This window comes from Quercus robur, chromosome 4, assembly GCF_932294415.1.
Source record: "Quercus robur chromosome 4, dhQueRobu3.1, whole genome shotgun sequence".
Lineage (NCBI taxonomy): Eukaryota > Viridiplantae > Streptophyta > Magnoliopsida > Fagales > Fagaceae > Quercus > Quercus robur.
Window position 1 is genome coordinate 68,890,203 of NC_065537.1, and position 13,282 is coordinate 68,903,484.

Genomic DNA, 13,282 nt, shown 5'->3' on the forward strand with positions numbered 1-13,282 from the left:
GGATCTGAAGATCCTCGTGAAGGCGCGCTTCGATTGTTGAAACGTCAGAGGACTCCACGTGAGTGAAAAAATGAAGGAACGACTCCTAACTGGGCACGTCTCCCATGTAAATGTAAAAACACCAGTATCAGTGGAGCACAGAATTTGAACGAGCCATTGTGTGGGCCCAACGTCACCAAAACCCTCATCCCCAACCAAAAAGTCAGGAAGCAGGATTTTGAGGGGCTATTGTGAGGACAGAGAATTCGTGGCCCAGGCCCGCTCCACATCGAGGCCCAAGGCCTAAGTCCGAGGAGACCTATTGCCAAGGACGACGTCACGTCCGGCATCCCACAAGACACCTAAAGAAGAAGGACGAGTTTAATGCAGGAACAGGACGAGTGAAAAGGCTGCCAATACTGTAAAAAAGAACTCTGTGCCTGACAGGCCCCTATTCTTGACCATGTTATTCAACATTTACGTCTACTCCCAACCACTTGAGGTATGGGCTGATAGGACAAGTCCCCTGCCCAAAGGATAAAGCTGACACATGGACCCTAAAGAAGGGGAGGAATACGAGTATAAAAGGAAACTAAAGCCAAAGGTAAAAAGGGAGAAAAAGAAAAGAAGAGGGGAAGAATTTGATGCTCCTCGGACCAAGTCCGAGGAGCCAAACCCTTCATGCTGCAACGATGTAAGGCCTGGTTAGTCAAGCCAAACCCCCCTTTTTTGTATGAACACTCATGAAATCAGGGCCGTACCGCTGACTGGAGACTAAAGGCCAGCCCTTCAAGCCCACTCTCTAAAATTATATTGTTTGGGCCTATTTCATACGAATTCGATACTATCCTTTGGGTCGTTAAAAATCGTGCCCCTACATTTACATTAATTGTCCTTTATTTAATAATAATAATTTTAATCAAATCTAGATATCTATATAAACCATAGTAAAAAAAATGAATTTAGAATAATTTGTACTAATTTATTTATTTATGTGATAAAAGTAATCACATTATTTAGTAAAATTGCAACTGTTTTATGTTTTAAAATTTTTAAGTGAAATTTTATTTAGCAATTGAAAATGAAAATGTTAGCGAAACTTGAATAAAAAAAACTTAATTAATAATATTGTATTTCAAAAACTAAAAATAGAAATAATAAAAATTAAACAAATATTATTTAAATAATATTTAAATATAAAAAAAGATATAAAATTTTTGAGTCCCCAAATTTGTTGGACAGGACTTAAATTAAAATAAAATAAAATAAAATAAAGAGTTCAACTAACAGATATTTAATTTTTTTTTTTTTTTGTTAATAACAATTTTAGAAAAGTTTTACTTTTTTTTTTTATGAACTGAAAAGTTTTACTTATATTTTAAAGAAAATATAAAAAGTGCAATTGTTTTTTTATATAAAATTTTTTAAAATATTTTTTAAATCAATATTCTTGATCATTTCCTCAATGCTGGTGGGAGTCTAACTTTATTTTATTGTTTTTACTTACACACCAAACATTTAAAAATATTTCAAATAGAAAATGTAGTACAAAGTGCAGATGAGAAGCACGTTTTGTGCGTAAGACTGCTCTTTTTTGAGTTGAAAGTTGAAAACACATCTTTTCAGACCTTTTTCAGATGTCAGTAATCAGTAACATCAAACAGTGTGTAAGGATTGAGGACAACTGCTACTAAGCCCCCGACTCCACCACCTGCGTGCCAAGAACGCTTTTAATTTAATGGAAACTCATTGATTAACGTTTCATTGATTAGTAGTAGATCACTCTAAAGTAAATTCATTCTCCTATTTCTACCCAATCTGATCCTGGCCCAAGACCTTCTATTCAGGGTAGTCAGTATTCAAAAAAGAGGTTGAGGAAGGAGTTTCACAGGTTTAGCCGTAATCTTAGACAGCGTTTGTTATGTGGCTTCTTTGCCAAGAGGGATAATGGTAGTGATCAGAGGATTGATGAAGAATTACGGGAGGGAAATTCAAGTCAAGCTCATACTGTTGCTCAGCCACAGGTTGGTTCAAGCTCCGCACATCCAAATGGGTTATGGGAAGCTGTCCCTGATCAGCTTCCCCAACAACCATGAGGATTCTCAGTTGGAATTGCAGGGGTTTGGGCAAATCCTCTGCAATTCGACAATGTCAGAAAATTGCCCACAAGTCTCGGCTTGATATTTTGTTTTTAATGGAGACTCGACTTGTGAAGGACAGAGGCAAGTTGATATGGGAAAAATGTGGCCTTTCTGAGGGTTGGGAATTTCCTAGGACTGGCTTAAGTGGTGGGTTGCTGCTTGCTTGGATGCCAAAACAATGCCTCATCATCAAATATGAGTCTAAGCACCTTGTTCACGTTGATCTTGTTGACAACAGAGGTAACCCTCTCTCTATTACTTTTGTTTATGGCAACCCTGTTCAATCTCACCGTATTGAAGTGTGGAACAAACTTAGAAGTTTTAAATCTATCTCCCACCCAAATTGGTTATGCATTGGTGACTTCAACTAGATTCTTACTCTGGAGGATAAATTTTCTTTCCACTTGAACTCAATCTCAGGGGTTGAATCCTTCCAACAAGTGATTGATGACTTAAGCTTGTGTGAGTTGGTATCTTCCGGTCAGAAGTATACCTGGATGAATAGGAGGGAGGAGGAGGATTTTGTAATGGAAAAACTTGATAGAGCCTTTGCTAGTATAGAGTGGGTGAATTTTTATCCCAAATATGTTCTTAGGAACCTCCCAATTGTTAGGTCTGATCATGGCCCCATTTTGTTGGACTGTGAGTCCTTTCCTCCCTTTCGGCGTAGACCTTTTAGATTTGAAAAAATGTGGCTTTCACATCCTTCCTGCAAGAGTGTTGTGCAAAAAGCCTGGCATAATCGAGTTAAGGGTTCAAGAGCTTTTCAATTACGGCACAAGCTCATCAATCTTAGGGATGAATTCCAAGTTTGGAATAAGGAAGTGTTTGAGAAGGTGGAGAATGAGATTCACATGAAACAAAACCAACTTAAACTGGTGCAGAACTCTATTTCGTCCCTTCAGGATGTTAAGAGGGAGGCTGAGTTGAGGGAAGAGTTGGAGGTTTTGATGCAAAGGGAGGAGGTTATGTGGGCTCAGAAAGCTAGGAGTGACTGGGTTCTTTTTGGGGACAGAAATACTAGGTTTTTCCAGACTGTTGTAAGGCAAAGGCAAGTTCGGAATAGAATCATGCATCTAAAAAGGGGAGATGGTAGCTTTACTGATGACCTAGGGGAAATTGAGGGCATTCTTGCTCAGCACTTTAGGAATGCCTTTGAGGAAAATGTTCCTTTATCTTATGACCAGATCCTTGCTGAAGTAGGATCTCTACCCTTACCTCAATTGTCTGCTCATCAACTCTCTTCTCTTGATCGGCCGGTCACTACTTAGGAAATTGAGGATACTGTTTTCCAGCTAGGATCTCATAAAGCCCCTGGTCCAGATGGTATTCCTGTTTTTTTCTATCATGAGTACTAGAGTATTGTCAAGTTTGATGTTTTTAACACTGTCCTTGCTTTTTTCCATTCAGGTTCTCTGCTTAAGTCTCTTAATTCTACTTATATCACTCTCATTCCCAAAGTTGCTTGTCCTGATATTGTGAATCACTTTAGACCTATTAGTTTGTGTAATGTGATTTACAAGATTATCTCTAAGCTTCTGGTTAATCGTCTTAAGCCTTTTATGGACTCTCTTATTACTCCCTTTCAAAATGCTTTTATTAAAGGAAGGAATATTTCTGATAACATTCTCCTTGCTCATGAAATCTTTGATTTTCTTACAAAAAGGAAGAGGAGGAAAAAGTCTTATGGAGCTTTGAAGATTGATATGACAAAGGCTTATGATTGAGTAGATTGGAAATTTTTAAAGGCTGTGCTTACTTCCATGAATTTTAGCCAAAATTGGATACAGTGGATTTTACAGTGTGTCACCACAGTCCAATTTACCCTTCTTGTGAATGGAAGTCTCTCTCAAACTTTTAAGCCCAAGAGGGGCCTCAGGCAAGGTGATCCTTTATCACCCTATCTTTTTCTTTTGTGTGCAAATGTTCTTTCCCTTGCCCTCATTCAAGCTGAGCAACATAATAAGATCCAAGGTATTAGAATTGGTAGGAATGGAAGCACCTTCACCCACTTGCTGTTTGCTGATGACTCCCTCTTGTTCTTCAGGAGAGATGATAAATCTATTGACAATATTCAATGCATTTTACAGTGGTACTGCTCTAGTTCTGGTCAGAGCATAAATGTTGCCAAGTCTGATTTGTTTTGCTCTTCAAATATGCCAAGAGTTGAGCAAGAGAACCTAGCTTCAACCTTAAAGGTCAACCTGGTGTCGGAACCTAGCAAGTATTTAGGTTTAAATTTCAAACTTAAGGGCAAGAGAGTTGTTGACTTTCATTACTTGGTGGATAAACTCAACTCTAAACTTCAAGGATGGAAAGCTAAACTCCTTTCACAAGCTGGTAGAACCACCTTGATCCATTCAACTCTCCAATCCTTGCCCTTATATACCTTTTCTTGCTTTAGGGTGCCTGAGAGTATTTGTAACAAACTTGATGCCATAACAAGATCCTTCTGGTGGGGGCATGATCAAGGGGTTAGGAAATTGCATCTGCTTAACTGGAATAAAGTGTGTCAACCTAGAAATAGGGGAGGGCTTGGCCTTAATAAGTTTAGTTTGATGAACCAGGCCATGCTTGCTAAGCAATTCTGGAGAATTCACCATAATCCTCAATCTCTTTTAGCAAGAACTTTTAAAGCCAAATACTTCCCTAGAAGCTCTATACATGAATGTCAACCCAAGCCGCATCAATCTTGGTTTTGGAGAAATATTGTGAAACAGGATAACAGGAAAATGAAAGAGGGGAAGTGGTGGGTGGGTAATGGTACTAATATTCCATTAGACCATCCTGCTTGGTTCCAAACTCCTAATTTGCATGACCCAAACCTTATCACAGGTACTGTGGCTGACTTAATTGACCAAGCCACTCACTCTTGGAAACCTGATCTTGTTAGATACCTGTACCCCCCCTCTATAAGTTCTGAAATTCTAAGCATCCCAATCTCCAAGACCGATTCTGTGACAGATTCTCTTATGTGGAAGTTTTCAAACTCAGGGGATTTTAAAGTTAAAAAGGCTTATGAGATTCTTTTGGAAGATGCTACTATGTCAGCCAATGCAAATCTTAGACCCCTTGTTATCCCTGATGCTGTGTGGAACACTTTATGGAAGGTTAGACTTCCCTTGAAAATCTGCAACTTGGTCTGGAAGGTAATCCATGATAACTTGCCAACATTTCAGGCTTTAAAGGGGAGGGGAATTCCAATTGCTGCCCTCTGCCCCTTTTGTGACTGTGATGAGGAGTCTACTAGCCATCTTTTCCTTCATTGCCATTTTGCTAGAGCTTGTTGGTATGGTTCAGCTCTAGCCCTGCATACTTCCTCCCTTGGTCCTATAACTGTTCAGCAGTGGATCATTAATTCCATTAGTAGACATCAAAGATTGGATGAGAGTGACTTGGAATCTTTGCAGCGGACTTTCATTACTCTTTGGGCTATCTGGAATCATAGAAACCGGGTGATTCATGAGGGAGTTACTCCTGATCCAATGAATGTCATTTTAACCTCTCAAAATCTGTTTTGCAGGTACCATGAGATCTATCAAAAGCATTACTGTACTGAGCATAGGATATCTAGGCAGAAAATTATGGAGCAAGGGTTTCAAGGGCAATGGAGCATCATCCTCAAGATTTCTGGTGTCAAGCATAGAAGAAAGAAAAGAGCTGCATTTGCTTATGAGGCTAGGAACAGGCAGGGTACAGTGGTGTTCTACGGATGCAGCAGCAGTGCCGCTAACTCAGTCCCAGTTGCTTTGCTTGAAGGTCTTAGAGAAGCAGCTGTAAGAGCTTTTAGGCTTCAATACAACCAGATTTTGGTTTTGAGCAATTGTAATTTTTTGGTTCAGTTGTTTAACACAGGCCAAGTTCCGGATTGGGAAGGAAAAACCTTGTTTGCTGATCTGCAGTCCTTAAAGCAAAGGGGTTTTTGTCTTTCCTTCTGTTGGATCCCTGCTTTTGTGCTTGTTAATGTATATAATATGGTTGCTATGGCCTCCAGTGCTCCCATGCACTTTCAATGGCCACAGCACCTAGCGTTGTAGTGCTCTGTTTCCTGGTTGTTTATCCAAAAAAAAAAACTTACCTTATATTTCAGTTTTTATTTTTACACACGGCTCAATAAAATAATATAAACTACTTAATAAAATAATAAAAATACTCTCCCCTCACCCTCTTTTTTCTCTTTACTCACGACCACAAGATTAAAATATTATTTATTTTCTTCACAACCTATGAAATGCAAACCTTATAGTTCATAGGTCGCAAATTTTTTTATATTCACAAATCTGGATGGAGTGAGTTTATGATATTCTAGGTTGTAAATAGCAACTAAGGGTGTTTACACCCTCCAGTGAGCTCTAACCAAATGACACATACATATTTTTTACAAAAAAAAAAAAATCATATATAAAAATATGGAATGACTTGAACTTGATCTTAACCCAACCTATTTCTAACATGTTTAAAATAAACCATTCATAACCTAAACTTATTTTTTACCTCACTCAACTCCAACCCAACTTATTTGTCACGTCTACGCATATTATTGTATCATTTTTAAAATAAAAATTATTCAGAATATATGATATATTCATATTACCCTATTTTGAAATTTTGAATAAACCCATTGCCTTCTCCACTGTCCACTAGTCCACACAAATGGTTTGTTTTGTTGGAGGAGTGGAAAAGTAAAAGGATTAAAAATTAGTGGGAGAATGGAAAAGTGGGAAGATAGAAAGTATTTAGTTTTCCTTCGTGTGTGTTTGGTTGGAGGGGTGGAAAAATTGGAGAGTGAAAAATTCTTTTGTTTGGTTAAAAAGAAAAGTGAGAAAATAGAAAATGTAGTTTATATAAATTGACTATTATACCCTTGATACATAATAAGTAAGAAATAGATTTATTTGTACTCATTAAATAATATAAAATTTACCAACAATTATATTTTTCAATGAGAAGTGTTACGTCTATAACATTATTCGTAATATTTTCACAACAAAATTTATGTAGAAAGTTGTTACTAGTTCTAATTTGAACCCATCACTGAAATTATTTTTTTACTCAATATTAACTAATAACAATTTATTACTTAAAATTTATTACGAAAATGTTATGATAATATTTCTCAATTAAAATTTTTTATTTATTATATTATTTCCTATTTTCCCAGCCTTCATGTCATCGATACCTTTTTTTTTTTTTTTTTTCACAGATTGTCCTTCCTTATCCTTATCCCCCTTCTTTTATCTTATCCGTATCCCCCCTTTTTTTTTTTTTTTCTTCTTCTTCCTCATTCAGCACAGCTCTCTCCTTGTTTTTTTTATTTTTTTAACTGGACTCCGGCGCTCTCATTTTTTTTTCTTTCTCCAGTGCTCTCTCTCTCAGTTTTTTTTTTTTTTTTTTACTTGACTCCGGGGCTCTCATTCTCTCCTTTTTTTTTTTTTTTTTTTTTTTTTTCTCCAGTGCACTCTTTGTTATTTTTTTTTTTTACTTGATTCTAGAATGGAGTATTATGGTAAAAGTACTGTAAGAGCATTTTCTCTCCAAGCTTTTTCTCCCAATTTGGGAGGATGAACTTGATTCCATAATGGAGTATTATGGTAAAAGCACTGTAAGAGCATTTTCTTTTCTCTCCAGGCTTTTCCTCCCAATTTGGGAGGATGAAATTTGTGGGCATGGGAGATGAAATTTTCTCCCGAATTTTCCTCATTTCTTATTTTCCTCAGCTTTTCAAACAGTAAAAAACACTATTTTTCTTAGCATTTTCCTTTGTATATTTTTCATCCTCCTAAATTTACCCCAACCAAACAAAGTGAAAATGACGCATTTACACTTTCACAGTTTGTAGGGTATGTACCTATTTTGTTGTTTTATAACACTAGGGTCCATACTCCGTAGCTTTTTTTGTAGGATTCCCAATATAGTCTGCAGCTATCCAGTGGGTTGATGTGATATCCCCACCTTTATTATGTTTTTGTTTTGGGTAAATTTTATTTACACCTATCATATTTGAATTAATGCCAATAAAATTTAAAATTATTCAAAATTAGCTAATTTTGTTTTTAAAATCAATTTAGTGAATAACCGAGAAAAAATAACTAACTGTTGAGGAATAAGTTGGCTTTAGAATCAAATTGGCTAGTTTTGAAAAGTTTTAAACTTAGTTAGTATTAACCTCAATCTTAAAATATGTTAAAGGAATTTAACCTATTATTTTTTATATTTTAATTAGTAGTATGATTTTTTAATATTTATTGATTTATCAAAAAAAATTTGTACTGATTTTCATTTTTATTTATTCAAATCCGTTTATTTAATTTATATTAGTCAGATATATTTACATTAATTGTCCTTTATTTAATAAAAATAATTTTAATCAAATCTAGATATCTATATAAACCATAATAAAAAATAATAATTTAGAAAATTTACTATGTGTTACAGTGTTAGTACTAATTTATTGATTTATGTGATAAAAGTAATCACATTATTTAGCAAAATTGCAACTGTTTTATGTTTTAAAATTTTTAAATGAATTTTTTTTTATAAATTGAAAATGAAATGTTAAAGGAACTTGAATGTAAAATAAAAAAACTTAATTAATAATTTTACATTTCAAAAAGTAAAAATTAAAAAATAGAAATATTGAAAATTAAACAAATATTATTTAATTAATATTTAAATATAAGAAAATACTCTATATAAAGTTTTTGAGTCCCCAAATTTGTTGGACGGCCTTAAGTCAAAATAAAAAGAAATGAAATAAAAGGTCTGATTAACAGATATTTTAAGTTTTTTTTTGTTAATAAAAATTTTAGAAAAGTTTTCTTACATTTTAATGAAAATATAAAAAAAGTAATTGTTTTTTTTTCATATAAATTTTTTAAAAGTATTTCTTAAATCAATACTTGGATCATTTTCTCAAGCTGGTGAGAGCCCAACTTTATTTTATTGTTTTTACGTCACACACTAAACATTTAAAAATATTTCCAATTGAAAATGTTTACATTTGGAAAACATTTTAAACTTAATCTTTTCGAGGCATTTTTTATTTTTCATACCGCAGATGTGAGCAAGAAATGCAGATGAGAAGCACGTTTTGTGCGTAAGACTGCTCTTTTTTGAGTTGAAAGTTGAAAACACCTCTTTTCAGGCCTTTTTCAGATGTCAGTAATCAGTAAAATTGAACAGTGTAAAAGGACTGAGGACAACTGCTGCTAGCCCCCCACTCCACGACCTGCGTGCCAAGAACGCTCTTAATTTAATGGAAACTCATTGATTAACGTTTCATTAATTAGTGGTAGATTACTCTAAAGTAAATTAAGCCTTGTATATATTTATAAACTGGACAGTGCAACAATTGCAGCTATCTCTCTCATCACTTTCACTACTCCACAAACCCATCTACTATTCCTGAAAGAAAGAGAAACTATGGCGGAAGGAGCTTTGTTCGCTCTTGCTGGGAAAGTCATTAATGTGCTCGGCTCTCTCATTGCTCAAGAGGTCAAACTGGCCTTTGGTGTCAAAACTGATATTGAAAATCTGAGGAGCACAGTCTTCAGGATCCAAGCTGTGATGCGAGATGCAGAAAAGCGGAGTTCTCAAGACGATCAGATCAAATACTGGCTCAGTGAGCTCAAAGATGTCCTCCATGATGCTGATGACGTGCTGGATGATTTCTCCACTGAAGTTTTGCGGCACAAAGTGGAAAGTGGAAACAAAATGAAAAAGAAGGTACGCATTTTCTTTTCAAGTTCAAACCAGCTTGCTTTTAGTCTTAAAATGGGTCATGAAATAAAAGCAATTAGGGAGAGACTAAATGCCATTGAAAAAGATAAGGAGGCTTTTCACTTTAGCCAGAGCTTGGTTGAGCCACAAGTCATGAATAGGGGCAGAGAAACTTATTCTTTTGTACTCAAAGATGAAGTTATTGGGAGAGAGAATGATAAGGAAGAGATTATGAAACGTCTTTTTGATGACAGTGTCAAAGAGAATATTTCTATCATTCCAATTGTTGGTATCGGAGGATTGGGCAAGACAACACTAGCTCAACTGGTATACAATGATGAAGATGTTCAAACAAAGTTTAAGATAAAACTTTGGGTTTGTATCTCTGATATCTTTGACGTACAGCGGATTGTTAAAGAAATTGTAGAACAGTTGACAAAGGGGAAGCATGAAGGAAGCCTCGAGATCTTGCAAAATAAGCTTCGAGAAGAACTTAATGGAAAAAAATACCTGATTGTCTTGGACGATTTGTGGAATGAGGACAGTAGTGAATGGCTTCTCTTGAGAAATTTGTTAATGGTTGGTAAAAAGGGAAGTAGGATACTGGTAACTACTCGCTCAGAAAGTGTGGCGAGGATAACGGGTGCAACTTCATGGCATGCTCTAAGAGGCCTTCCTGAAGAAAAGGCGTGGAGTTTGTTTGTAAAAGTGGCATTTGAACGAGGTCAAGAACCTAAAAATAAAGCCTTAGTAGCAATTGGAAGGAAGATTGTTGAAAAGTGTGATGGATTGCCTCTCGCTATAAGAACAATAGGAAGCCTATTGTTCCTTAATACTTCTGAGATTGAGTGGCAATCCTTTTTAGATTATGAACTCTCAAAAATATGTCGACAAGAAAATAAGATCTCATTAACTCTTAAGTTGAGTTATGATCACCTTCCATCACATTTAAAGCAATGTTTTGCTTATTGTAGATTGTTTCCAAAAGATTATAGAATTGATGTAAATACACTTATTAATCTTTGGATAGCACAAGGCTTTATTGTGTTAGAAGATCCAAGACAGCGTTTTGTGGATATTGGAAGAAAATATTTTATGGAATTACTCTGGAGATCGTTTTTTCAAGATGTAGAAAATGATTATTATTTGGGCAGTATAGAATCATGTAAGATGCATGATCTCATGCATGATCTTGCAATTCTTATGTCTGGAACGGAAAGTGCCATATTAAATTCAAGTGGGGAAAATGTGATTGAAAAAGTTCATCATGTATCATTTGATCTAGTGGATTCATCGAGTCAATTTTCAATCCCCGTGGCTAATAAAAGGAAGGTACGAACAATTCTTGCAGCTAGTGTAGGGGGAAAGTTGGATAACTTAACTTGTGATGCACTTATTTCAAATCTCAATTATTTACGCACATTGGGTTTGAATTGTTTAGGGCTACATGTAGTGCCCCATTCAATTGGAGAATTGAGTCATTTAAGGTATCTTGATCTTTCTAAAAATAAACATATTGTTGTTCTCCCTAATTCCATTACAAAGCTGCTAAATTTACAGACGCTGAAACTCTTATTATGTGTTTCACTTAAAGAGTTACCTCGGGGCCTTAAGAAGTTGGTCAATCTTAGGCATTTAGACGTTAGTGGGTGCAACAAATTGACGCATATGCCCCTTGGACTTGGGCATCTTACTTCTCTTGAGATACTAACGAGGTTCGTCGTGAGGCAAGGGGGTTCCAAGGCTAGCTCGTATAGTTGGTATAAGAAAAAACAGGCTGGTGGGCTAAGTGAATTGAAGGAGCTGAGCAATTTGGGAGGAAGTCTATTGATTAAAAATTTGGGACATGGAAAAGATGACATGGTGGAATGTAAAGCCACAAATATGAAGCAGAAGCAGCATCTTCAAAAGCTAGAATTAGAGTGGAGTTATGATGATGGAGAAACTGAATGTTATGATGAGATGTCACTGGAAGGGCTCCAGCCACATCCAAATCTTAAAGCGTTGGAATTGTGGAATTATATGGGTGTGAGAATTCCAAGTTGGGTATCTTCTCTCACTAATCTTGTTCATTTTCTATTATTTCAAAATAGGAGATTGCAGCACCTCCCACCGTTAAACCAACTCCCTGTTCTCAAGTCTGTTAAGCTTGTTGGAATGGAAGCACTTGAATACATTTCAGATGAAGACAGTGTTAGTAACGTGTTGGGTGCTTCCTCTTCTTCCTCTTCTTCTTCTTCAAAAACACCATTCTTCCCATCCTTATCTTCTCTCACAATATCTCGATGCCCAAAACTGAAGGGATGGTGGAGGAATTCAGATGATGATGATGATGATGATGATAATGAGCCACACCATCTCTTACTTCCATCATTTCCTCCTTCTCTTTCTACATTACAGATTGACAGTTGCCCTAACCTGACTTCCATACCCCTGATTCCCCCCTCTCTGAAAAATCCAATTATTGGTGGTTGTCCCCTCTTACGGCTACACGAAGGAAACAGTGAAGATTGTCCCAAATAATCCAACAAGAAAAAACAATTTATTCAGGTATGCATCTATCTTTTATAATCCCAAATTCAAATTCAACCACTGCTTTTTATATTTTGAACAACTTCTAAAACTATTCAACTTCATTCTTTTCAATCTTTTTTCTTTTTTCTTTTTTCTTGTCTATAAACTGTTAATTGAACAAGAAAAAAAAAATTAGGATAATGTAATCCATCCCTTTTTTTAAAAAAAATATTTCTTTTAATTCTAATAATTTATATCTTTGCACCTAAGAGCATGTTGATAATATGATGTGTGTATGGTTGCTTTTTAATTATTGCAGAGTCTGAGTTAGAATCAGAGTGGGTTTGTTCACAGAGTTATTTTAACAAGAAAAATTAGGATAATTTAATCCATCCCATGTTTATATCTTTGTACCTAAGTGCATGGTTGCTTCTTAATTGTTGCAGAATCTGATTTAGAATTAGAGTCGGTTTGTTCACTTCCAGAGGGGGAATTAGCTTGTTTTGCAGGTATTTCATTGGTTCACTCTACCCCTTTTTTTGGTCATTTGAACTATTGATCTATAAAAAATAACTAATGGTTTAATTACTTTTTTTGATGGGATAATTGCTGAATGATTTCTTTCTTTTCTCAGAATTTTTTTTAAAATTTTTTATTTTGGAGACATCGTTTTAGTCAAAAGCAGAACAAAGATTGAGGTCTACCAATATAGACATTCACAAATCTAGAGATAATATTTATCTAAGTTGTGCATTTGAACAAAACCTTTGGTGCTTTCAATTTTCTTTCTTCTTAATCTGTTTTTATATGTTAGATTTCTAATGGCCAGAGCATCACACGATCATAACTTTTTTGGTGATTTTTGGCTCTTCCTCTACCTCCAACAGCCCCTTTTACAGCCTTTCTTTAATCTTCAAGTATTTCAAAAC

The 13,282-nt window shown here is 35.5% G+C and overlaps 1 protein-coding gene and 1 long non-coding RNA gene across 51 annotated transcripts in view; both read left to right on the plus strand.

Moving 5' to 3' along the window:
• Positions 1 to 1,850: 1,850 nt before the first annotated feature.
• LOC126724213 (uncharacterized) lies at positions 1,851 to 6,086 on the plus strand. Its single transcript, XM_050428644.1, has 2 exons — positions 1,851 to 2,360; positions 5,644 to 6,086. Exons 1-2 carry the CDS (start codon positions 2,072 to 2,074, stop codon positions 5,898 to 5,900), a joined length of 546 nt encoding a protein of 181 aa, XP_050284601.1. The 5' UTR covers positions 1,851 to 2,071; the 3' UTR covers positions 5,901 to 6,086.
• A 2,957-nt stretch (positions 6,087 to 9,043) lies between these two features.
• Positions 9,044 to 13,282, plus strand: part of LOC126724197 (uncharacterized) — a 116,130-nt gene continuing 111,891 nt past the window's right edge. For 48 of the 50 annotated variants that reach the window (XR_007654739.1, XR_007654729.1, XR_007654727.1 and 45 more), the window contains exons 1-2: positions 9,051 to 12,389; positions 12,800 to 12,862. This is a non-coding gene — a long non-coding RNA (uncharacterized LOC126724197). Of the gene's footprint in view, positions 12,390 to 12,799; positions 12,863 to 13,282 lie in introns of all 50 variants that reach the window. The other 2 variants (XR_007654734.1, XR_007654740.1) reach the window with 2 other exon arrangements.

Excerpts from the sequence above, each read along its gene's own strand:
- LOC126724213 (XM_050428644.1), top strand. The coding sequence starts at position 2,072 with ATGAGGATTCTCAGTTGGAATTGCAGGGGTTTGGGCAAATCCTCTGCA. Across the intron at positions 2,361-5,643 it reads TGATCTTGTTGACAACAGAG|GTACCATGAGATCTATCAAA; the intron begins GTAACCCTCTCT and ends TCTGTTTTGCAG.